Source organism: Parasteatoda tepidariorum, chromosome 2 (assembly GCF_982258835.1).
Source record: "Parasteatoda tepidariorum strain Cologne lab strain chromosome 2, Ptep-v5.0, whole genome shotgun sequence".
NCBI lineage: Eukaryota > Metazoa > Arthropoda > Arachnida > Araneae > Theridiidae > Parasteatoda > Parasteatoda tepidariorum.
The window spans coordinates 21623475-21650620 of record NC_141756.1 but is presented as its reverse complement, the minus strand read 5'-3'; the positions used below and the strand labels follow the sequence as shown (position 1 = coordinate 21650620).

General features: G+C 26.6%; 1 protein-coding gene and 1 long non-coding RNA gene across 2 annotated transcripts; one reads left to right on the top strand and one right to left on the bottom strand.

The window, feature by feature from the left end:
* Positions 1–5452: 5452 nt before the first annotated feature.
* Positions 5453–7507, bottom strand: LOC147814830 (uncharacterized). The gene is made up of 2 exons (XR_015431296.1): positions 7392–7507; positions 5453–5618 (listed from the first exon to the last, which is right to left on the bottom strand). It is a non-coding gene; the product is annotated as an uncharacterized LOC147814830 (long non-coding RNA).
* Positions 7508–7817: 310 nt separating this feature from the next.
* Positions 7818–26392, top strand: LOC107442387 (heme A synthase COX15). Its single transcript, XM_087156961.1, has 10 exons — positions 7818–8002; positions 8236–8313; positions 11822–11982; positions 12084–12203; positions 13885–14071; positions 15932–16181; positions 19303–19457; positions 21959–22072; positions 23720–23856; positions 26175–26392. Exons 1-10 carry the CDS (start codon positions 7949–7951, stop codon positions 26176–26178), a joined length of 1260 nt encoding a protein of 419 aa, XP_087013087.1. The 5' UTR covers positions 7818–7948; the 3' UTR covers positions 26179–26392.
* Positions 26393–27146: the final 754 nt, after the last annotated feature.

The following is a 27146-nucleotide window of genomic DNA, read 5'->3' as shown; positions in this document are numbered from 1 at the left end:
GGTATTTTTGATCCAAATGTATGTCTAAATTGTTTTCATTTTATAATAAATAAATGATTTTTCTACTGACTTAGTCTCTCTCTTCCTTTTTTTTTTCTCTTTGTGTTTACTAAAAAAAAATTTATAAAATGAAGAGGAATACTACTTTTAAACATAAATTGAATTTTTCTAAATATACTTAAAAGCTTAACTTCATAACTAATTAAATTAAGTTTTATAAAAGTAATCATAATTGAAATACACTATGAAAATTAAATTATAACAGAACATTTCATGCACCAAAACATGTAACTGCTTTATAGTAGTACATAATCAGGGCTCAAAGTAATCCTTAATTTCCTTTAAAAAAATAAGATAAAGAAAGTATTCTTAATTATTAAACATTTCCATAGATGTCCCGAAATTTTTGTGATTTTAAAATTTTGTTGAAATTAATAGGGAGAAAAATTACTATTTATCTAAAAAAATATTGAAGAAATTTCATGAAACAAAATAAATAACAAAATGAACTACGAAGTCTTCATAGCTCTCAAGTACGATATTAATCTACTTCCAGTATTAGAGACAATTACTCTTAAATTGATAGCATATTCGATGTGTGAGAGGAATATAGAAAAATCTCTTACCTCACTACTCCCATCATACTCTACTGTTTCTCAAAAGAAAATCCTCGTATTTTGCTACAACTTAACGATTTTCTATATTTAGGCAATTTTATTCTCTCTTTTGTGAGAAAGAAAACACATTTTTAAGAAATATTTCTTTTTTTCACTTAAGTACAGGAACTACTAAAACTATTAACAATTGAATATCTGCGAATTCATGTTAGCATTGTACAGTGGACCAAAAAAAAAAATAATTATAATAATAATAACTTTCCCTCATAACCACCTTCAATAACTTTCGTTCTAATGATCTGATTTTCACATACTAAGTGTCAATCTTAATGGTTCCTGAGGGTGACCTCATATATGAAAATTATTTAGTGCTAACTATTAAGTTTCGAAATCGGACACAGAAACGTACTTTCTCTGAATAAAAAAATTTTTTTTTTGCATATTTGGATATTTATCCGTTTGTTTATAAATTATTCATAATTTTAATTCGGTTTTTTATAAGTACTGAATGGTCAATACTTTACTGTAGGTAAAATTTTACAACTCATCATAGGTCTTAAAAACCAAATTACTTTTAGGCAAACTATAAAAAATAATAGGCTCCATGAACTTTTATTTTACAAAAAAATCTGAAATATAGTTTAACATAAATTTACAAAAAAATAGAGGGTTCGTTTAAAGAGTTAATAATGCAAATAGTTTTGAGAAACTAATTTTTTTTTGCAACAATACATGAAAAATTTAAAAATAAAATCAGATGCTGATTACAATTTAATACACTTAAGTAATAAGGAATTTATTTCGAAATATATATCTTTAAATTACGAATTTTCAACTTAAAAATACAATTTATTTGCCTCAAATGCCATGTTCTAGCTGTATAATACGACATATTCAATACCCAACTAATTTCTGTGATGGATTTTCCATTTTTATATAGTGCCACTATTTTTTCTTTTAGAATGTATGAGCAGTGGAACATTATTTTCTCTACTAAAATTAAATTCAATTAAAATTAGTAAAACTCCAATAAAAACTTGCAAATCTCTAAATAATCTACAACGGCAAAACTCAACGAAAAACTCTAAGTAAAATTTACTCTGCAATTTACTAGAACCTTCAGGACATAGACGTCAATTTTTGGCGAATTTTAATTTTTTCAAAGATTTGAAACTCTTTTTATTTATTTTCTTAAATTTGAAATTTCATTTAGAAAAATTAAGTTTTTATGCTTGTAGTAGTCTGTATCTTAATATTTTAACAGGACTTATATTGTCCTTAATAAATTAAGAAAACTGTAGCATTAGTGTCGTAATTATAAAGTTAAAATTAGAATTTGAAAAATCACACATTTCGTTACCACGAATTTACAAGTTTTTGAAATTAAATATTGAATGTTGTGGTGAATATACACATATTAAAATACTTCTTTTTAGTTTTGCTGCCACATGTTTAACTTCTTAAGGATCTAGATGGCTATTTAGCAAGAACTGAACAGGATAGTTTATCTCCATTACTATAGCCAACCAAATTAGCAAAAACTTATTTACAACCATTACCTATTTTTCGTTTTTAATATACTTCGAACCTATAAAAAATTGAAAATTATCTTACTTCCAATGTAACATAAACTTGTTCTATCTTTCAAAGAGAAAAAGAAATACTGAAATGCCAGCAAAATATGACATGTAAGAGGATGATACTGAATTTTATTGTCAAATCTAATTTGTTCCGACTTATAACAATTTTGTCAGAAAAAATCTGTTGAAATATTAAAATGTTGCAAGTTATATATCTCACATTCTGATTTTATAATTAAAATCAGAATTTAAAGCAATATAATTAGCTTTCCAAAACATACTGGTTAATTGATTTAATAGCCTTCATTTGATTATTTGTGTAGATTAAATTACGCAGATTAAACTTATATTTAACATAGTAGAGGAAAGAAATCTCTACAGTTGTCAAAACTGCTATTGAAATATGTGAAATGTTGCAATAAGTTTTTACTGATCCATTATTGAACTAATAAATGAACACATGGTATAACAATCAATGCTGTAATAAAAATTAAACTTCTCCAGAGATCTTGATAATTTTATTTTATCCTTCTTGATTACTTTATGAATTATTTTGAATAAATTATACATTAATGTCTTATCTGCAACCAATCTTTTCTTATTTATATGGAATATGCACAAAACAGAAAGACATAACAACACAATTAAAAAAGAAAAAATGATTTTAATTTCTTTATTTAGTATTTAATTTGGCCCTAAAGTGTGACTTTACATATTTATAATGAGAGAAACACATTTTCAGTTTTGCATTATGATTAAACTTGGTCATATAATACACGAAAAAGATTTGCTTGAATTTTAAGAAACATATTATTTTACTTTGATTAAAAAATATAACTTAATGTGTTCATTTATATTAACTCAATTTAGAAGTTAAACGCCAATTTTTAAGCTGAAATAGTTTATTTACATGAATATCTAATTTTAGAAAGAGATATTCTATCCTTATAACTTTTTTTTTATATCTAAATAAAATTTATCTGTTAGATAAATATTAGTTCAAAATAAAATCAATTATATATTGTCTATATTATCTTTTCTGCATTGATCTTATTTTCTTAAAAATTTTTTTTTTTTTTTAAATTCAGTAAATTTTTTGTGGGAAAAAAACGAGGTAGTTATTCTTTAGAGAATATAACCTATAATAGTTAAATTTATTCCCGTTTTGTGCTTTGCTCAAATGATTGTTCCAATCGTATACAGTTTATTAACTTTACTTAATTAAAATAACAATAGTTATTACTTAGTTAGATTAATAGTTATCTATATAACAAATTTATAACGAAATCGCGTAAATATTAAAGGAGTTATCAAATACCAGAGTTTTCAAAGTACTTAAAAAAAATTAATTAAACATTTCTAAAATCTTGCTTTATACATCTCAGAATGCATGCAAAGAATTCTTTTATCTCTAAATAGTACAAAAAATTTCTCAAAATTTCATGAAATTGACTTACATAAAGAATAGAAGAAATTGAATGAATTTGCAATCCATAGTAGTAAACTTGACATTTAGTGATAATCAATATACGTATATTCATTTCATTTACAGATCATTTGAATATAATATTAGTTAATGAACTCACTGTTAAGTGTCATAGTACTGAGATAAAGTTGCGGAAACATACATTATAGTTTTGAAACAAATATTTATCACTCTGACACAAACCACCAGAAAGACTGCATGAAATATTAGATTTTAAAATTATTATATTCATTTCATTTACAGAACATTTGAATATAATGTTAGTTAATGAACTCACTGCTAAGGGTCATAGTACTGAGATAGAGTTGCGGAAACATACATTATAGTTTTGAAACAAATATTTATCACTCTAACACAAACCACCAGAAAGACTGCATGAAATATTAGATTTTCACATGCTTATGTAAAAACTGAGATATGTTTTTATCTTGAAATTATATGTAATTAAATTAAATAAGTGGCAATGAATGATTTAAAAAAAGAAAACGTAACACATTATTAAAAAAAGAAGGAAAAAAAACCAAAGTATTTACGCATGATATTGATTACTTTTTTTTTCAAACCTCTTCTTAACGTACTTTATGAATATTCAACTAATCATCTAAATAATAATTTTCTAAGAAAAATTACGATCGCAACAGAATTACATAACTGGGTATAAAATATTATACAGCTAAATTTCCGAAAGCAAATATAGAAGGAAAAAAAAATCTATGCACAGAAATCAATACTATATGTACCTTTGTACTATGTTAGCACTTTGTTGTAAAATACCTTGATAAGTATGAATACTCTTTAATTCGTTAGAATCCGGAAGAAAGAAAAAGAGAGTACATATAGTATATTTATTTGATTTGAATTAACTCGCATGAGTCTGAAAAAAAAAAAAATACCCTTGCAAACCTTTCTTGCAACGATTTTTCAAAATAATTATTAGACGATTTCACCACTAATTTAAAAAACATATCATCAAAGAAAGCTCTTATTTTATTAAGCATTCAATTAATCCCTTCACCTCAGTTAATAAGTTCATTGACAGTTAGATTTTTATTGGATGTCATTGATACGTGACACCGATATGGTTGACACTGAGATATGATCACACACAAAAGTATCAAATTTAAATTAAATAACTGCCATTTTTCAAGAAGATAATTCAGTTGTTCTCTAATCCGGGCCGTTAATATATATTTTACGAATCCTTATAAGTAATGGAATAAAAAACGTGTGTAGGGATCAAATTAATATTTAGGAGAGAAAGAACGCAGACACGCTGCTGAACTTTGATCAAAAGCATGATATAACGAGGTTAATAAGAGATGAAGGATTAAAATCATCTGAAATTATTTTTATCGATAACAAAGTTTTAAGGCGTTTGTGATAGAAAGTATATTTCAAAAAAATCAACAGGTATTTTTTGTCTCTTCCTGACTCAAAGAGCATTTGGTTAGAAATTTTTTTTTCTCCAGATATTTCAATATACATATATCAGATATTTCAAAATACATATATCAGATATTTCAATACAATGTATCAGATATTTCAATATAACAATATATCAGATATACCAGATCAGATATACAATATATCAGATATTCAATACAATGTATCAGATATTTCAATATAACATACTAGAATAAGTTATTAGTAAAATAATAAAATCATAATACATATATCAGATATTTCAATATAACATATATCAGATATTTCAATATAACATACTAGAATAAGTTATTAGTAAAATAATAAAATCATAGGAACCCGAGTACTTAAGTTTTTTAATTTTAACAATGTAAAAAAAGTTCATGTTTATTTTATCATTTGGATATTTTCGCCATTACAAATACAATACTATTTGCTCGAATTTTATTTTCAGATGTTGACAAAAGACAACCGTCAAATTTTCTAACAGTAATGTAGAAGAATCATTTTTCACTTAAAAAAAAAAAAAAAAAATAATGGTAAGAAGGGAAGCAGAAAATAAATCAATTTATTGAATCAAAATATACAGGCAAGTTCATCATAATTCCAAATTCTGGACGCATCAGTTTTATAATAAAGCATTTACTCTGGTTTTTGGAGTGGTTAATAATGGTATAAATATTTTTCTTCCTTGCTTGAATAAAAATTTGAGAAAACAATCATATTTTGCATTATACGTGAAGGGAAACCACGAAAATATCTTTCAGATGGCTTGATTCCATTTAGAAGTTCAGTAATCGCAATGAATTTTTTTATAATGAATCATTTTTCAGCATCTTTGAGAGACTTCTTTGTGACTATAACGAGATGTTCTTCAAATTTTTGTAGTTTTTAACCGAAAATCAAAGTAACTCGCTATTTTAGTATCGGAATAAAACCATATTTACGTTATAAAAATAATTATGTTTATAAAAATAATTAAGTTATAAATAAATTATAGTTAAGTTAAAATAATTAAGTTAATTAATTATTTTAATTAATTGATAAATTAATTAATAAATTAAAATTAAATAATTAAGTTAAAATAATTAAGTTAAAATAATTAAGTTAATAAATAATTAAGTTAATAAACAATTAAGTTGTAAAAATAATTAATTATAATCAAGATTAAATTGAAATTAAAATTATCAAATTTCGCGTTATACGCTATGAAAAACAGACAAAAATGTTTTTCAGATTGCTGCTATTGGTATATAAAATAAAATAATTTGCAATTTAAGTATAGGAGTAAAATTATAAATAAACATTTTTTCATTATTATTATCCTTAATAGATAGGGTACCATCTTTCTGAACAGAACGAAAAGCTCTTCTTATTAACTCAACCCAGAAATCAAAGTGTGAGCTTTTTTATTTTGTGAATGTAATGAAACACCCTTATTATGCTTAATCCAATTCAGAAATCAAAGTAATTAACAATTTAAGTATCAGAATACAATCAAATTCATGAAAGTTATAAGAATAATTTATTTTAATGAAGATTAAGTTAAAGTAATCAAATTTGTGTTACATGCGAAGGAAAACCACGAAAAAGTCTTTTAAATTGCTTAATAGTAATAGGTTTCCAGCTTAATGTTGATTATCGCAATAAAATTATTTTTTAATAATCAATAATTTTTTTTATCATCTTTGATAAATAGTAAATGCTGTGAAATGCTCTAAATTTTTTTTGTACTTTTTTGAATTTTGTAGGCAACCCAGATATCAAAGTTACTTGTAATTTAAATACAGGAATAAAATTATATTTTGAAAGACTTTTTGAATGAAAATAATTAGAATTTAGATTACGCACAAATGAATATCATGAATAAGTTTTAATAACTAACTAACTGAACGCTAACAGGCAATTATGAGACTCTATCTCAGCAATTATTAACATTTTCCAATTTATTGTTCATCATGAAATTAAATGCTTTGGGCAGCTTAGATTGCTTATAAAACTGTTCTATTTTATTTTAATCATTTTATTAATTTTTTTAGTTATTTTATATTTTTTATATATTTTTAATAAGCACTTAAATTGTTTTTTTTTTTTTTTATTTATTTCAAGTATTTGAATTTCAGAACAATATAAAAATCAATTTTTTAAAATACATTAATTTTTTCATTTAAAATTTACAAATTATAAATCTTTAAAAAAAATGTGATCAGATTTTTCTGGCACAGTGACAGAATGTTATTATTTATCATAACAATTTATGAAAATCAAATAAAAAAAAATAGAGACCAGTGATGTGTCCAGTGTCAAAGTTCACCCTGACATCTGTTTGGTACAGTGATTGATCTTTCCATCTTTATGTCTTTGTTTGAGTTACACGAGCAAAGGAGGGGATACAAGCGTCTATATTCTTTGTCTACGAAGTACTTAGATTGGTTTGAATAAATTATCAAACTGAGCATGCGCGTTATTAAAATTGCGCCAAACAAAAATGCTAAAAACGCCATTCTAGTAAACCTGACAAAACGATGAAGAGATAACGATGAAAACGATGATATAATCGACCAATCAAATGCCTCTATTTATTAAAAAGGCGGTCAGCCAAGCAACAGCCATTCACGGTAAATGAATTTTAGCTCAGGCAATGACTATGTCTCATAAAGTTATTTCAAATTGTATCTTCAGCTCTTCTGTTGAGCAAATACAAGCAGCTCAAAGCGTTTTCCGTTTCCAACCAAAACAAAAGTAGTAGGAGACAAATGATGAAATTTTATTAACATTTGTTATAAAACAAAATATATTTTATTTTATGTTCTGATAAAAAGATCAGACTTTAAGAGACAAAAATGTTTTCTTCTTTACTATACAACTCCGCAAGAAGTTTCACTCATACTCATTTTGTTAGTAAACATAATTTATTTTCATTTTAAAATCATGCTACTTATTCATTATATAATGCTATATTTGATGCTTGATTTATTAGTTACAATAAATATTTAGTTTATACTATGCATTATTATTGAAATTAATCTAGTTTTTTCTGATCTTTTTTTAAACTTATGCTAATAAGTTTACATTGAGAATCGTACTAATAATTAAATTGAAATTTATTTAATTTATTTTCGTTTTGCAGGGATCTTCACTGTCTTCTGCTGTCTCCTTGTACAAATTTTTGCCTCTCCGATTTAATAATGGAAATTTAGTTCACAAGGTATTTTAACTTCTGATATCCTAAAATTTCTCTATTAAACTTGTCAATTTTATTTTTACATAATTCATAAGTTTGAATGAACAATTTTTTGAGAATTTTGTTTTTAATAGCTAAATTTTCTTATATTAAATCTTGTAGTTAAATTGATATTTTTCTATTGATTTTGTATAAGATTGAATTCTGTGTATTTTTTAACTGGGGATATTTCCGTATTGTGATCTGTTACACCAACTACAACCGCCAAGGTGCCAAATAGATTTTCAACTTACAAATTTTTTTAAAAAAAAAAATGTGTAGATGTTTACCTGGGGTGGATACGAGTTATACATTTCAAGTCCCTTTCTGTGTGTTTTTTTTTTTTTAGTTTCTCGCGGGCCGCTGCCTGGAAGTTGCTAAGTCTTGGCGATTATTCTGCCGCAGATCAGGATACGGAAATCTCCCCTTTTAACTGCTATTTGAAGAATGGCTGTGGAGTTAAAAACTTTTTTATAAGAGTCGGAATTGGAAACATTTGTTTGACTCTGTTCATGGTGAAAAGTTAGGTCTTGTAGGTTGAAGGAAAAAATGGAGCTTTTGATTATCGAGAAGTTATAATATCTATATAACTTTATTATACTTTTTTATTATTTACACACTAATAAATATTTATAATTAGTGTGTGAAGAAAATTGTTACCTAATTGTGTATAATTATTGGAATTTTTACTTATTACGACTTCAGTTTATTTCATTTGAGTTTTTTTCAGCCTATTTGATAAAACTATAAAAAAAGTACATAAATTGCAAAACCAATTTTATTTATCTTGTTTGAAAAGTTAGTTAAAAAGATAGGGAATTGCATATCTTTTTGCATTTTTTGTAATAGTTCCCTAGTTTCAGAATCTTAATTAATCATGTAGTGAATTGTCAATAAATTTGAAAGTCTTTGTGTGAGAAATTGATACCTGGTGTTTTACTTATATTGGTTTTCTACAATTTTATTTCATTGTAAAGTTTATTTCTTCAACTGTTATGATATGAAATGTAATTTTAAATGAAATATTTTTAACTCTAATTATGAATATATTATAAAGTGAAATCAATGATACTTTGTACTTAAGACGAGAGTATTCTCCAAAGAATATTCTTTGAGAGTGAGAACATTCTGTTTCCTTATAAGTGGGGGAAAAAACGCACACACAAGCTCGAGAGATACATGTATGTGAAATGTAGTTCTTTTATTGTTCTCTGGCAGACCACAAATTATATTTGTGTATGTAATACTATGTAATGGATAACTGATATTAATTCAAGCATTTTCTTTGAAGTATGATTATAAGAAATTTTTATTTGACTGTTCAAAAGCTTTTTAAATTTCCGAAAATTAAAAGCTTTCAAAATAATCTTTATTATAGGAAGACGAAAAAAAGCCAAAGAATAAGGGGGGGGGGAATGTAATTCCGTTTCATAAATATGTAGAATGAATATAAATTCTAAATTATGATTAAAAATATTATAATTAGAATTAAACCTATAAACACAGTTAATTTTACCAGTGTGTAGTTATGATTAAAATAGTGAATTAATTTTTTTAATGGAATATGAATAAAAAGATGGTGTTTTTAAGAGATGGTGACTTATTTTTAGAAAAACGGCGCACCAAGGGCAGGCTGTTCTTCTGAAAACATTTAGGGTCTTGAGAATAATGTCCAAAGAATGCTTTTTCATGTTAATTATTGAACAATTGCTATGATATAAAATTTATTATTCATGCTTAAATTTCAACTATATTTTTTTAATTTTTGATACATTAATTCATGTGCAAGGCATTGCAAAAAGCAAAACCGGACAAACAATTTTTAATTTCATATCATATATTAAAAATAAATTAATAAAAAATAACGATAAGAGTAGATGTTTGCTAATAAATAAATTTAATTAATTTTATGTACTTTTGCAGCAAACAGTTTTGAAGTTTTCAACAATGGGTTTTCTATTTTTATTCTATCCAATTACCACCAATTGATTGCATTAAAAGTCATTAACTAACTTTTGTGTACAAATGAATGATTTTACACTGTCATCTGCAATAATTGCTTTAAAAAAAACTATACTAACAAAACCACTTGGATTTATGATGAAATCATCATGTTTGAGCATGTCCATAGATATTATGGATCTTTGTAAAATTTTTATGCATAGATATTAAAAAGTTTAATTGTTAATGTGCTCCTAGAGCTTGTATTTTATTTCATTAAATGTGAAATTTTAGCAATATTTATTCCAACAAATTATAAATACTACAAAAAATCTATCATCATAATTTAATCATATTATGAAATATGAAATTACAATATTTTTCTCATTCTGATGAAGTCTTATTTTTAATCATATTCTTGTATTGAGTCTTATTTTTTGTCTATTTTTTTCTTATTCTAATGAATTAAGTTTTGACTGCCACAGAAAATTTATAATTTTACATGTTACAAATATCATAAAGAAAGTATTGTTTGTACAATTACAGTATGCAGTTACAGTTGCTAATTAATAAAACACCTGTTGCCTGTTACAATTTCACTAAGGTCCAAAAATTTAATACTATTCATACTACTAAATTATATATGATTATATGTCATCAGAAAATATGTCATTTATCCAATACCAGTCTTTAGCTAATTATATTTGCTAAATACAATTTTATCAAAGACAAAATTATAATAATTATTCATTTGTAGAAAAAAATGTTATTTGGCCAATTGCAACTGCCATAGAAATATATCAATATGTTTTACATAATAGTAGTAAATTGAAAAAGTTTAAAAACGTTTTATTGCGATGTCTCAAAGCACTCATAATTTAAATTTATATTTGTCACTAATAACCCATTAGTGTAGCTTAAGTGTAACATTAACAAATAACAACCAAAACTGAACTATTGTCAAGCCTTAAGAACTATTTTGCCTCATAAATGACAGCATGTTAAATGTAAATTTTGTGTTTTACATAACATTCCTAAAATATAGCAGATTCACTCAAAAAGTTAATGTTAGTAATTAAACCTTTTAGAAATTTATTTGCTTTAGATTATTATTATTACATCGTTTATCTATTACTAATGCTCTGTAGGTTGGCAATTGCTCTATTAGTTCATTTTCCCTTTTTAACTCTGAATTTTATAGCTTAAAAACATAAATGTCAAGTCCTTTGGAATCAAAGATATGCTTTTTTCCACCCAAGTGGCAAAAGGAGAACCCCAAATCTTGGGCCTGTGCAGATAAGAAGGTTAACAGTCATAACCTGTAAAAAGACGAAAAAGTTCTACAGCTTCTCTTCTTGAAAAATCTAAAATATTCTGTGCCTTCTCTGCCAGAGAAGCAAATGACTTGCCAACATAGTCACACAACGCATTTTTCTTGAATATAGATGCATGTTTTCTTTTTGATTATTATAATGTTATAAGTAACTAAATTGTTTATTGATTATATTAAGCAATTTTTTGTCAATATAATTTATTTTATTGTATCTCATAGAATCTAAAAAGATTAACTCTAACTGCAACTAGACAAACAGTTTCGACAGCCCAGGCTGCTGTTGTAACACAATCTGCGAAGGCTTCTCAGTATGTTGGAACATGGCTCATTTGCTGTAGTGGTATGGTTATTGGTTCAGTGATTCTTGGTGGTGTTACTAGGTAAATATGAAATAGGCTGCTTAGTTTATTTGACTTTAATTCTAAGCAATTTTTAAGTTCAACATTTCTTTTATCTTGTTTAATTTATTCATGTTTTAAAGGCTCACAAAATCTGGTTTATCCATGGTTGACTGGCATCTTTTTAAAGAATTTCCTCCGATGTCAAGAGAAGCGTGGGTTTTAGAATTTGAAAAATACAAAAAATTTCCAGAGTTTAAGCAGTAAGTGAGTTGTATTTATAATTTACTAACTGAATGCTTTTTCTAAAATCAGTGTTAATCAGCAATATGCTACAAAACGGAAAGACATACGAACACAATAGAAAACGCAAAAATGATTTCAAATAATAATTATTGTTGTTTTGTTGCCCTAATTGAATACTCGTTCTCAAATCAGTATAAATTAACAATATGAAAACACAATTGAAAAATCTAAAATAATGTAAATTTATTATTATTGTTGTTTGTTGTTTTTCCCCAAGACTTTATGTTATTGTATTTAGCAAAATAGATTTTTAGAAATTTAGATCATGAAAATAAAGAATACTAATACTCAGAATTAAAAAAAAGATGTTATTGATTACATCCGAAGATTATCATAATCAAACAATTTCTCCGTTACTTTTGCACTTTAGTTCATTAAACTCCATAACTTTTGCATTTTAGTTAACTTTTTTAAAAACATTTTTAAAAAATGTAGCTATAAATACAATAAACTTATTGTTTAAGATAACTTCAGTAAGGTTGCTTTCATGCCATGAATCAAAAATAAATCATTTTTATAGAGTCTTTAATTTTTACCCTTATTTTTTTGCTTGGCAGTCATCAGTAGGTTCTTTCTGCCCACAAAGAGATGTACCATCCGAGTTAAAACAATTATAATTACCCCTATAGAGCTAAAATAATTTTGACTCATCCTTCATGGTCACTCACATGCAAAAGAAGCGGACTTTCAGGTGCTGCATTTTCCAGAGATTCAAAACAGGAAAAGTTTATGAGCACATTGGGGAAGGGTAAAAATTAAAAGTAAGGTGTGCGTAGGTGATGTGATGTTACACTAGTACAAAAAACACAGACATTGCAGTGGTCACTGGAGATCTTTAAAATATTCAGGTGGTTCCAGATGCTTTGATACCTGCACCATCTGCTACAATGAATGGGCGCCCCCTGACCACATCCTTGCTTGCCTGGGGCTTGTTAGACAAGCTATGATGGACAATCCTGTGATGTTATTGGACTTTTTTTAGGGTGCACAAAATCATGGGCCTTATTTAGCCCTGCTGAGTTTGGGGATCTGCAACTACAAAAACACAGACATCATCCATAAGAATATTCCATTACTTCAAAATTGGTTCAAATTTGCAAATTAAACATCTTTCTGTTTTATTTGTGTGATCCCACAAGCAGAATAATCTAACAGATTTAAATCTGTAGAGTTTTTTGAACCATTTATTTTTTTAATGGAAAATAAAGCTAATTCTCTGGCATCTATGTTTAACAAATTTTGCAGTGTGCAAAAGAACATCATCTTGGAATCAGAAAAATATTTGTCTCCATACATAGTTTTAAGATTGAACCAAAGAACTTTGCCAAAATCTCTTTTTAATAGTTTTTAGCTCAAATTTTAACTCTCAGATCAATAAAAACCAACTAATCTTTTGGCTTCTTTAAAAAAGCTTCTAACGTTTTAATTGAAAGTCTGTTTTTAATTACAGGCATCAATTTTTTTTTTAATCACGTGGTGTGTCTTGAATCAATACTGGTCACATTTGATTATTTTGAGGTGCATAAAAGTTTTTGCGGAACTAAAAGCTCCTTTTTTTAGATTGTGTATATTTTATACATTGAGTATGCATATATTAATAGCTCCCTGTATATTTTAAACTTTAATTGATTTTATTAGGAACAATTGTGATATGACATTAGAAGAGTTCAAATTTATCTGGTACATGGAGTATACTCACAGAATGTGGGGGCGAGCAGTAGGAGCTGCCTTCTTGCTGCCAGCTATCTATTTTTGGAAGAAGAAATGGCTCTCAGGACCAATGCAAAAAAGAGTTTTGATATTTGGCTCTTTAATTTTAGGACAGGTATATGATCTAACTACTGTTAAGTCATAATGATACATTCTCAACTTGTTTAAATTGTAAATTTCACTACTTGGTATAAACTGTTTTGCTTTCTTTATTTAATCATGAGATTACACCAATCAAAAAGTTTTATAATCTATTAATGTATTTAATATATTATATATTCAATTAAAAATTTAGAAATGTGGACTAGAGAGCGCAACCTTTTCAAAAGGAGGGGAAAGAGTTTTCAAAGGCCGCAGTGGTGTAAAAAATTGTTTGACAGCACCAATAATTTAATGTTGACACTAATATAATTCTTTAAAACTTTTGATATGACTAGAATGGCACAAATTATTTTGAGAAGAGACTAATGGGAAAATATTATATTAATTAAAAAGAAATTTGCCGGCCAGGTGGCCGAGCGGTTAGTGGCCTGACTACGAAGCCATTGGCTGCGGGTTCGAATCCCGCTCTGGGCAAGGATGTTTCTCTCTTTGTGCTGTCCTCTGTTGTGCGATGTGTGAATGTGGCCCACCCTATAAACAGGTTTGTGACCCACTGGGTAACGCTAAATGAGTAACAATTTCGGCATCTTCATAGGCAAAGATTAAAATTCAGTGCCTGCCATTGGAAAAAAAATGTAATTACTTATATGAAAAAGAACTGAATATACACCCCAAAATGCCTACCAAAATAGTTCGAGTGTACTCAAAGTGCTTTAATTTATAATTTGAAAAAGAGTTAATCGGTGAGTTTTTAAGTCTGGACATAGCTCAAAATGCATGAAGTTTACAAAAATACAGTTTGAAATGCTTGTTTACAACAATAGATACAACTCAAAATGCGTATTTGCTAAAATTTACTAAGCTCTAATGCACATTTACGAAAATGTGGTTTGGCTCAAATTGCGGGTTTATGATAATGTGCACAGTTTAAAATGCTCTTTTTCAGTTTCTAAACCAAATAAACAACTAAACGAAGAATTTTCTGCTTTTCTTTTTTAATTTTTAAAAAATAAGTGTAATCATAATGCAACATAGTCACAAATTGGCAATAGGAGTGGCTAGGTATATTACAGATTTAACTTATCCGGTATTCAGAACTCTAAACGATAAATTGAATTTTGAAACTCTTGAATTGTTGCACCATGAATTTACTACCACTATTATAAACTTATATCACCCGTGGCTACCTTGTAAACGCAACTTTGAAAGTCTTTTTAAAAAAAGACCTATTTAATAAAATGTACCAAATATTTAATTCAAAGGTACAATATTACATTCCGAATTTATTTGGATTTATTAGTTTATTCTTTTAAAAAAGGAACAATACTCATAAAAGAAGTTTAAAAACCAGAATCAAAGGCTATGTCCATTTTTTTTTAAACAACCATCTTTCTTTTCTTTAACACACATTTTGAGCCGTGATCATTTTTGTAAACACGCATTTCGTGTTGTGTACATTTTTGTAAGCACACAATAAACTCACGGATGAGTTAGTACGTCAGTTTTTTTAAAAAAACCTTAATAAAAATTTTAATAAATATTATATTTTCTTTAGTTTAACATGTATTGAATTAATGACTTAGTCTTGTGCATATTTTTACGCAATTTTATTAATCGATCATTGTTTTTATTCATAATTTTTTTTAATGTTCTATTTTCAATTTCTTTATGTTATATAATTTTCCAAATAATAGTACCAAAATTATACCCTTAAATATAACAAATGTTATGAAAACTTGAATATAATTTCATATTTTATTTATTCTTTCTTGCATCTCTTGCTTCACCCAACTTCTAATTATATTTTCTATTTACCATAAAATTTTTACCATTTTAAATACTCTTAACTGTTTTTAATTATTTTATCTCTTAGGGTTTGCTTGGTTGGTACATGGTTAAAAGTGGTCTGAAAGAAAATCCTGAACCAGATGGTGTTGCCCGAGTTAGCCAGTATCGCTTGGCTGCTCATCTTGGTATGGCCTTTGCTGTATATAGTCTTATGCTATGGTCTGGACTGAGTCTACTTTTACCTCCAAAACCTATTGAATTTTCACAGAAACTTTCAAAATTCAGGCGGTTTGCTCATGGTACAAAAGGCCTTATCTTCTTAACTGCATTCAGTGGTAAGTGTGCAATCATTTAATAATACTATTATTATTTACCTAAAAGGATGTGCAGCCTTAAAAGGAACGTTTGTGCGATTTCTTCGTCAATTTAATTCCTTTAAAACCTATTAAATTGTCCAATAGCAATTACCATCTGCTCTAACAGCAATTAACGAAGATGTGCAGCATTTCTTTTTTATCCATGTAAACCCTTTAAAACCTACTAAATCCTTCACTAGAAACTACCTACTTCTCCAATAACAATTAACGAAGAAGTGTAGGATTTTTTCTTTTTCCAATTAAGCCCTTTAAAGCCTACTAAATCCTGGAATAGCAATTAAAACAGGAGTGCAAGATTTCTTTTTTATTCCTTTAAATCATTAAAAACCTACTGAATTCTCCACTAGCAATTAACACAGGTGTGTAGGGTTTCTCCTTTATCCAATTGAACCTTTTAAAACCTACTAAATCCTCCAATATCAATTACCTACTCCTTCAATGTCAATTAACGAAGGAGCACATGATTTTTTCTTTATCTATTTGAAACCTACTAAATTCTCTAATAGCAATTAATAGAGGTGTGCAAGATATCTTGATCCATTTAAACCTTTTAAAAGCTACTAAATCCTCAATTAGCAATTACCTAGTCTCCCATTAGCAATTAAAGGAGTTCAGTATTTCTTCTTTATCTGTTTATGTCTTTAAAACCTATTAAATTATCAAACAGCAATTAATGAAGAACCACATGGATTTCTTTATCCTTTTAAATTCAATAAAACCTACTAAATCCTTCTATAGCAATAACTTGTCGACAATAATACTCATAATATTAACTTAAATCTAAATCTGAAACAGAGCTGTTTTTTACAGTTGATTATATAGAACTTATAGTTGAAAAAACGTGCCATAAAATTATGCACTTCTAATATTGGATATTTTTTCTTAATTTTCAATTTAGTTTGGGTTATCTATATAGATCTAATTTTGCACTCACGTATTTTCCGAGAAAAATAATTCTCCTGTAAAACATCAACTGCCAATCTTAAGTTGAGAGGATAGTTTAGACTTCCTGGGAAATGTCATAATAGCTCCCAAATCGTGCTTGTTTTTTAATCAAACTACTTTAATTACTAGTTAAAGAGTTTTTTTTAAATGTTGTTTTCTATAAGCATTAATGAATAAAAGTACTTAATGTGTACTTCTCAAATGCCATTGAGATACTTGTCACATGCCATCATAATGGCACACATGGCATAGGTGGTGTGCTGTTTGATAAACCATTTTCTACTAAAATATATAAAGTTAGGTAAATATAAAACCTGCTTACTAGACTAAACATTTAATTGTGTACTTTATGTTCCTCATTTAAACCTTGGCAAAATTATTTATTAATTATACTGTTTTTTTATTACCATCTTTTCTTAAGAGTATTTAATAAAATTTAAAAAAAAATGAGTGTTACTTTAATATAAATTTACTTGAAATTGTTTTTATAGAAATTGCGTATTAAATAATTTATTATATTGAAATTATTAAATGTAATTGATGCTTGATATAATGATTCTGTTGTCTATACAATGTCAGACTTCTTAACTTGATTTCGTTCATGCGCGAAAATATTAATTTTTTCTCATAACTATAACTATTAAGCACCAGACTAATTTGGATAAAACAATGTTATACTTAATTTAGACTTAGGAAATTAACAGAATTATATTTATGATACTTGTTAATATTTTAATACAATACGAACAAGTACCATTTGAAATAGAACATGATTTAAATAACTTGATTTTTTTAAAAGAAAATTATTGATCTGTTAAATTAACTGATAAACTATTTAAGTAAACTGCTCTTTTTTTCAAAAGCCATAATTTAAGTTTAAAATAGTTTCATACAGTATAATGACTATATTCTTAAGGTTGTGATTTTTATTCTTTCAATTTTTAAGTCTGATTTTATTGGTATCTGAAGATTTTATCTAGGGAAATATTTAAAGGAGTTGTTTGTTAATTATTATTTCATTATCAAAATAGATTAAAACTAAATAAATATGGAAAAATGTTTCATGAATCTTTTAAATTACAATTTTCCATTTAATGTATATCAAATAATTTGCTATTTAATGAAACTCATTTAACTTTAACATTCTTTAATACAAAATACAAACACTTTTATAACTTAAATATGCAATAGGTATATATAAATAATGAAATTTAATTACAACTCTTGTTGTAGTTTGAGTATAAAAATTATTATGATTTTACTTAGTCGGTTGTTAATTTCGAGTAATTAAGCTGAGTGAACATTTCTATACACAAATTAAGTCAAGCATTAAAGAAAACAAAGTAATTCATTAACTCATTTTATATCTTCAAAATCCTGCTAATTTGAAGGGGGAAAACTATTTGGTGAAATGTATAATTATCAATATAGTTTTTTTAAATTAAAACACTTTTAAAAGTGATTTTTGTGCACATTTTGTCAAAATTAGTATGTGGTAAAAAAGTTGAAACTAGTTGTCGGAGTCAATGAATTTGTTTGCAGAAAGTTTTTCTCAGATTTTGTGTTTGCAGAAAATGTTTCATTTTTATCTAAATCATGATTTTATCTTCATGCTGTTTTTCGCTTGTTGGTTCAATATACAATTTTAGTTATAAACTAAAGTAATCTAAATTTCTTTAATATTTTGATCATATATCATGATCATCTAGATAAAAAGAATTTAAATAATTTCTTTGTAAAGTCAAAGGATGAATTTTGTTTTGTATGTGCAAAAATACTTGACTCCCATTTACAAAGTGATTTTCCTGGGAATGAAAAAAATTGGAAATAAATTTCTGTCTCTATTTTGAAATTAACAGTTCAGTGTGTACTTTCTAATGGACTTTAAAACAACATTGCATCAATAAAATAACAAAGGAAATTTAATATTTTAGTAATTATAATGAAAGGATTGCTGTAATGGTGGGACAGTACTATAGAATATAATTATCAATTTCCTTTTTTGTAGAAAGAAAAAATTTGCTTTTATTACCATATTGTGCAATAGTATATGTTGAAAATTAATGAAATAAATGCCTCCATCTAATAAGACTGTGACTACTTTTAAATTTGTAATCTTATTTGTTCTTGAAAGGTGCATTTGTTGCTGGCATTGAAGCAGGTCTTGTATACAATTCTTTTCCCAAAATGGCCGACAGATGGATACCTTCAGACATTGCGGCTTTCTCACCAAAATGGAGGAATATAACCGAGAATCCTACTACAACACAATTCAATCATCGGATACTGGTATATTTTAGTTTCTTTATTTGTTTATTAAAATTCGTATTTCAATGATAAATGATACCTATGTTTTTTAAGTTATTATTTTATTATTGATAATAATAAGTTAATAATTAATATTTTTTGCTTCATTTTACTCATTAAAATGTGTTCTATTGTTTCTAGTTACCAAATTTTAAAGTTGTAAACATTTCTAAAACTTTTTGAAATTTTTGCAGGTATTTAAAATTTTCATTGAATTTCCATTGATTAAAATGAAGCAAAATGTGCTAATTATTTACTGAATAAATATGGAAAATTATGTTAATATAATTTATATTGTGAAGGTACTAGACAAAAAGTAACACCCTGGTTCTCCAGTTTGGGAGTAGGTTTTACAACCCCATCCTTTAAAATTTCTTCCGTTAGGAAATCTAAAGAACCAAACCTCAACTACCTTGGCTCAAACGTGTGGATAGTTAGAACAATTTAGAGACCAAGATAAATTAAGGCATTGTTGCCAATCGTTTTCTTAATAGATTAAGAAATGTTATACGATCAAAATTATTAAAAGGGAAAGCTTAACTTGTACTATAAAAAATTATCGTTAAAGCTGTGCTCACTTGGTGCTCAGAAACTTTAGATATAAATCCCTTTTTTATGTTTTGGATAAAGTTGAATCCCTTTTTATGTCAGAAGGAAATGCTTAAATGTACAAGTGCTTTTTCTTGTATTAATGCAATATTATTTTCGTGTATTGCTGTTGTTTTTGTTGTCGTCCATTAAGTCAGAAAGGGTTCGGTTGTTCTTGTTTTCAAGTGGCGCCATCTATGGCCAAGAATTCGACTTCTGCCACACCTATACACCACACCCGTTTATAGGGCGAACCCATTCATTAGACCACAGATTGTAATTTTGACCTGAACCAGCGAACGACCAATCTCCAATTCAGAACCACCAGAAGTATTAATTTGTTATGGGAACAATTAAGACTTTGTGACCCAACATATTTAACCTGCACCAGTCACCATATACTACACGGGAAATCTTCGGCTGGCTGGATTCGAACTCCCTTTCACAAATGTGAGTCCAGCGCCCTGCCAACCAGGCTATCCTGGCCATATTATTTTCTTAAGCGTTTGAAATGAAATTATATTTTGATCTGCACAATTTCTAAGTTATTTTGTAGCAAAATAACTTCCACAGAGATTGACTAGAAACTGTAGTTTTGTCTAAAATTGTTTAATAAAATTTTAATTCTGTTGAGGAATAAATGTTTTTTTTAAAACTAATTAAAATGCAAAGTTTAAGCTAAAAAACTTTTTAAATAGCTCTAATTGTTTCAAATTTCTATTTTATTAAAGTAAGGATCTTCAATTTTACTTCCTCTAATAATAAGTTATTAGCAATGAAAAAATTAAATTTCTTATAAGTACAAAATTTTAGTGTAAACTGAGAAACAAACTTTGTGTAGAAATCCAGATTTCAAAAGAAAAGCGTATTAATAAGCATCATTTGTATTTAGTAATCCAATGTCCACATTTAATTATATATTACAAAGTAATGTATCCTATATAAGCATATAACATTTACAGTGAACTATATATATACATAAACCTGAATAACTTTTGTTCAAATGAAACTGAACTTTTTTTTACCAATTTAAAACAAATTTCAATGGCTCAAAGTGTTGAATACAAACAAGCTAATTAATTAGTGCTCACTACTAATTAAGTGACAAAACCAGACAAAGAAAAATATATCGAGATTGCTTATAAATTATTAGTAATTTAGACAGTATTTTAGGCAGTCTTTTTTTACTCATTATGAACAAGCATTTTATTCATTATAAGACAGGGGAAAAGTCTTTGTAATTGTTGTTTTTACAAATAATGTATTTAGAAAAATTAAATTAATCGAACTTCGCCTTTAATATCTTGTACATTTGAACTAAAAATCTGCAAAACAGCTTTGAAACTGGCTTTAATTTATGAAAGTAAAACCTAGACTACTACACAATGTGAAGAAAAATTACTTTCAACATGGGAAAGAAAGATTCTAGGAAAAATATTCAGATTCATGAAGGATGTTTGGAGAATTCAAATAAATTTAAAAACTGAGTGGCTGTATAAAGAAATTGTTAACATCGTGATAGCAAAAGGACTGGACAGGTGGGCAATTGATAAATTTATGAGATTGAACAGAGTACAAAAAAGGCATTTTTGGAGAAAATATCAGGAAAAAGAAGCATTGGAAGATCCAAGAAATGATGACTTGATGAAGTTGAACGAGATAAATGATAAATTCATCAAAATTACTAACTATAAAAAGGAAAGAGGGTAGAAAAGTTTAGATTTCTGTTATCATGTCCTTCATGGATTCTAGTGCAAAAAAGTAAGTAAGTTCGCAAACTATTTTGGACTTTTTTTATTTTTAGTATTATTTAAAATACTGTATAATGTTTCAATATATTATTTCAGCTAGTTATCAGATGCATGCTTTTATTAATTGTAAAATCTGCTTTTTAGGGCGAAACAGTATTTTGTGCTGTAAGCGGATTATGGTGGTATTCACGGAAACTTCCCTTGCCCCCAAGAGCTAGAATAGCTATGAATTGTATGTTAGCTATGGCTATAATGCAGGTAAATATATTTTGTTCAGTTTTAGTGCTGCTTATTTAGAAATAATAAGACCTATTTAAAATTATACCAGTTGTTGAAAGAATATGATAAATTTTCATCATGTTGTTAAAATGTTCATACTGATTTTTTATTTAATTCAGAATTTTTTCTTTAATGATAGTTATAGAAACTATAAGAGGTATTTGAAATTTATTTTATGAGAAAAATTTCAGATAAAAAATAGATTTATTTGTTGTTTACAATGTTATGCATATTTTTCTTATGTAATTATTACATTTTATAATTATACCAAAATATATAGTATTATGAATTAATATTCAACTGAAAATATTATGTTTTTTTATGAGAGGTTTGTTTCATAAGCCAATTTTAAAAAATATCCTTGATATGTCATTTTTTTAAAACCTGTATGCATATATTCATTCTATATTAAGAGTATACATTGCTTTTGAAATTATTTTTTGTTTATAAGTGAATACTACTTATTAAGTTACTTAAAAAGGCTGATATTTTTTATTAAAATCATATTACAGATTCAAAAACTACTACATAATTGCACAGCTTTATTCCCTTAAATTTTTAGGGTACAAAAATATCAGAAATTTTTTTAGTTTTCATGTGTTATTTTGTAATAAAGGGGTTACCCTCATTTTCGCATGTTTTTCTAAAAAGGTAAGGTTCTGTAGAATAATTCTCTATCATTGAAAGTTTAATCCTTTGAGCCCCAGCTTTTCCTGAACTTTAAGAGACAGACTTTCCTGCAGCAAAAAAACTGGTTTATTGAATGGAAAGATAGTGTGTATCAAGAAAATTTTTGTTCAATTTTACCCAAGGGTTTAATGCTTAAAGAGTTAAAAGCATAAAAAAATTAAAAAAATGAAATCAAATTTTTAATTTTATAACAAAAATAGTGTGAAAAGAGGAAAGATTTTTTATGTATATGAAGGTTATTCTAATAGCAATGGAATGTTAAGGTCAGTATTTTGGTTGTGAAACTTAAGAAAAACAACGAATGCTGAGTATCAAAAACAAAATAGCAACTTCTGAAAGATAAATAGTTTGCTGAATAAGGAAAAACTAACATAAAATATATTAAAGCTTTTTCCAGTTTTGATGCTGAATGGTTGTTCCTCAGTCAGCAGGAGAAGTTGGCAAGGATTGTATTAAAATTAGAGATGATACAAACTGATTGATTTCGTCAAATCCTCCAACATTTGAGGATTTTGTAAAATACCTTTTTCAATAAAAACATGAAAATGAATGTATATAAAGATCAAAAGATTTTGCTTAATATTACATTATTGAGCAAAAGATTTATGCAACTATTGGGGGGGAGGGAGAAAATAAATATTTTGTAAAAAATATTACTGAAAGAATATAATTTACTTATATTCTTTGAGAATATTATTACTGAAAGAATAAAATTAATTTTAATATACTCAAGAAAAAAAAAAATTTTTTTTTCATTTGTCTCATTCATTGTTGTCTATAAGTTTTGACAAAAATTCAAGGAAAATTTTTTTTTTTTGGAAGCTACCCTGAAAGTAACAATTTAAGGATGATTTTTGAAATAATTATTACAAATGAAATTGGAGATTTTCTAGTGACCTAAACTCAAAGAAATTCACTTTTTTGTTTATTCTATAGGTGAGTCTGGGTATAGCAACTTTGCTATTGCATGTACCTAAACCACTTGCTGCGAGTCATCAATCTGGGGCTTTGGTACTTCTTTCGACGGCCATTTGGCTCTCACATGAGATGAAACTTTTACAGCGAATTCCAAAGTAGTTATATATATTTCATTAAAAATTGTAAATAACGGTATCTGTTTAATGTTCTTGTCTAAATAAATATTTTTAACCCAATATCATTTTTCCTGATTGAAAACTTCATTCACTTTGAAAAGTCGACGTGTTTCAAGCTCTTCAAAAACAGGCGCCCATTTTCAAGACTTGCCAAATATGAATGCATAGAAAGAAAAATTATTTGAAATAAAAAATTTAAAGTTGCCAATGGAAAATGGAAAAATGAAAGTGAGTTACAATAATAGAAAAACCACAGAAGTTGAGAGAGACAAAAGCAGAACAAGAAATATTATAGTTTCTAAAAGGCAAAACAGGGTAAATTGTATTTCAACGTGTTATGTAGAAGTGGAGAGGAACTAATGTTATTATTTATTTGATATAATATGATTAAGAATACTAGAGAATGGCTTTTAGCTGATACACTTTTTATAATATTTTATTATACAAAGTATACTCTATAAATCAACATATTTACTTTCTGATAATGCAAAATTTTTGTTTATAGTTTTGACCCAAGAAATAAAACAATTAAGTTAATAACTTTTTATTGTAAAATTTTTGCTATACATAACATTGCATATAATTATATACAGCATGTTACAATAAATACAGTGTATTTATGTACACATTTTCACATTCAAGGCACTATAACAATATACATTTTATAAAAAAAAATAAAGAAAAATACATTGTGATTTTAAAGTGTTTTTTAGTTTAAAAAATATAAATACAATTTTAAATTAGGTCACTGAAAATGAGATTCTTTTTATCAATAAAATTTATAAAGTATTGCACTTAAGTTTCAAAGAGAGAAAAATAAAAGGCTTATAAATAGCTTCATTGTTAGTAGATTTTTCTTTTGTAATGATGCTGAGTTAATTTTGCAAATGTCTTAAAAAAATTTTGCTGAGTCAGTTCTGCAAAAGTATATTTTCCAAGAGCTATTACAATGCTGCTGAATTAGATCTGCAAAAGTATTTCTTTTTAGAATTGTTGCAATGTTACTAAGTCAGTTTTACTTAAGTATGTGTACATATACATTTTTAAAAAAATAAACATTACAATGTGGCTCAGTCAATTCTGTAAAAGTATATTTTTAAGAACTACTATAATGTTACAGAGTCAATGTCTCTTCGGAGACAATTGAAAACGACAGACTTTGTAACTTCTTCAATTCTCATACAATTTACATAAAAAGGCAATATTTTGTATACCATCGATGTAAAGTTTTTTTTAAAGAGAAATGAAAGCATGTTAAAAATTGCTCCCAGCACTTGAGATTTAATGTGCGACTTATAAAAAACAATTAGCACTATAAACAAAACTAAACATTAGTTTACAAGCTCTAAGTAAATCAGAGAGATATTGAAAGAGTTACAAAGTTGCTGTTTTGGAAAAACACTATTTAAATTTTACTACTTGCTAGTTATTGAAACTTATAAAGTTGTGTGCTCTCTTATGGCAATAGTAATAATTAAATAAATTTATCAACATAAGATCAAGATATTTTTTTCATATTTCTTATGAGTTAGTGTATAAATACAAAGTGATTGTTACCAGGAGTTTTAATATCGCTTTTTATATCGCTAATGAGAAAAATGTGATTTTCCAGTACAAATAACTCAGAAAGCTTAGAATAAGTTTTGAGAATTTTTTCATGTTGTATTAGGGTTTTAGGGCTTGTATTAGGGCTCGTTTAATTTGATAAAATAACCAGGTGATTTCTGTAAACTTAAAATATACTTACATCAAAAACAGAGAAGATACCATTAAATATCTTTAATTTTAATAAATAGTAATATGTTAAAATGTATATATTTTTCAAAAAAATAAATGCAACATAAATTTAATGAATTTTTTAAAAGATATTTAATTAGATTATATTTTGGATAGAATTATAACCTCATTCAATTTATTTTAAACAAATATGATAAAAAATCACATTAAATGATATGTTTTAAAAAAAAACAATAAAAAAAAGGGAGGAGGGAGAAAATAAATATTTTGTAAAAAATATTACTGAAAGAATATAATTTACTTATATTCTTTGAGAATATTATTACTGAAAGAATAAAATTAATTTTAATATACTCAAGAAGAAAAATTTTTTTTTTTCATTTGTCTCATTCATTGTAGTCTATAAGTTTTGACAAAAATTCAAGGAAAAATTTTTTTTTTGGAAGCTACCCTGAAAGTAACAATTTAAGGATGATTTTTGAAATAATTATTACAAATGAAATTGGAGATTTTCTAGTGTCCTAAACTCAAAGAAATTCACTTTTTTGTTTATTCTATAGGTGAGTCTGGGTATAGCAACTTTGCTATTGCATGTACCTAAACCACTTGCTGCGAGTCATCAATCTGGGGCTTTGGTACTTCTTTCGACGGCCATTTGGCTCTCACATGAGATGAAACTTTTACAGCGACTTCCAAAGTAGTTATATATATTTCATTAAAAATTGTAAATAACGGTATCTGTTTAATGTTCTTGTCTAAATAAATATTTTTAACCCAATATCATTTTTCCTGATTGAAAACTTCATTCACTTTGAAAAGTCGACGTGTTTCAAGCTCTTCAAAAACAGGCGCCCATTTTCAAGACTTGCCAAATATGAATGCATAGAAAAAAATTATTTGAAATAAAAAATTTAAAGTTGCCAACAGAAAATGGAAAAATGAAAGTGAGTTACAATAATAGAAAAACCACAGAAGTTGAGAGAGACAAAAGCCGAACAAGAAATATAGTTTCTAAAAGGCAAAACAGGGCAAATTGTATTTCAACGTGTTATGTAGAAGTGGAGAGGAACTAATGTTATTATTTATTTGATATAATATGATTAAGAATACTAGAGAATGGCTTTTAGCTGATACACTTTTTATAATATTTTATTATACAAAGTATACTCTATAAATCAACATATTTACTTTCTGATAATGCAAAATTTTTGTTTATAGTTTTGACCCAAGAAATAAAACAATTAAGTTAATAACTTTTTATTGTAAAATTTTTGCTATACATAACATTGCATATAATTATATACAGCATGTTACAATAAATACAGTGTATTTATGTACACATTTTCACATTCAAGGCACTATAACAATATACATTTTATAAAAAAAAATAAAGAAAAATACATTGTGATTTTAAAGTGTTTTTTAGTTTAAAAAATATAAATACAATTTTAAATTAGGTCACTGAAAATGAGATTCTTTTTATCAATAAAATTTATAAAGTATTGCACTTAAGTTTCAAAGAGAGAAAAATA

What these genes read in the sequence shown, in the direction of transcription:
- LOC107442387 (XM_087156961.1), top strand. Translation starts at nt 7,949, where the DNA reads ATGTTTTCTTCTTTACTATACAACTCCGCAAGAAGTTTCACTCATACT. An exon ending in ATTCTTGGTGGTGTTACTAG is followed by an intron (nt 11,983 to 12,083) that starts GTAAATATGAAA and finishes CATGTTTTAAAG; the next exon opens with GCTCACAAAATCTGGTTTAT. An exon ending in GCTCTTTAATTTTAGGACAG is followed by an intron (nt 14,072 to 15,931) that starts GTATATGATCTA and finishes TTTATCTCTTAG; the next exon opens with GGTTTGCTTGGTTGGTACAT.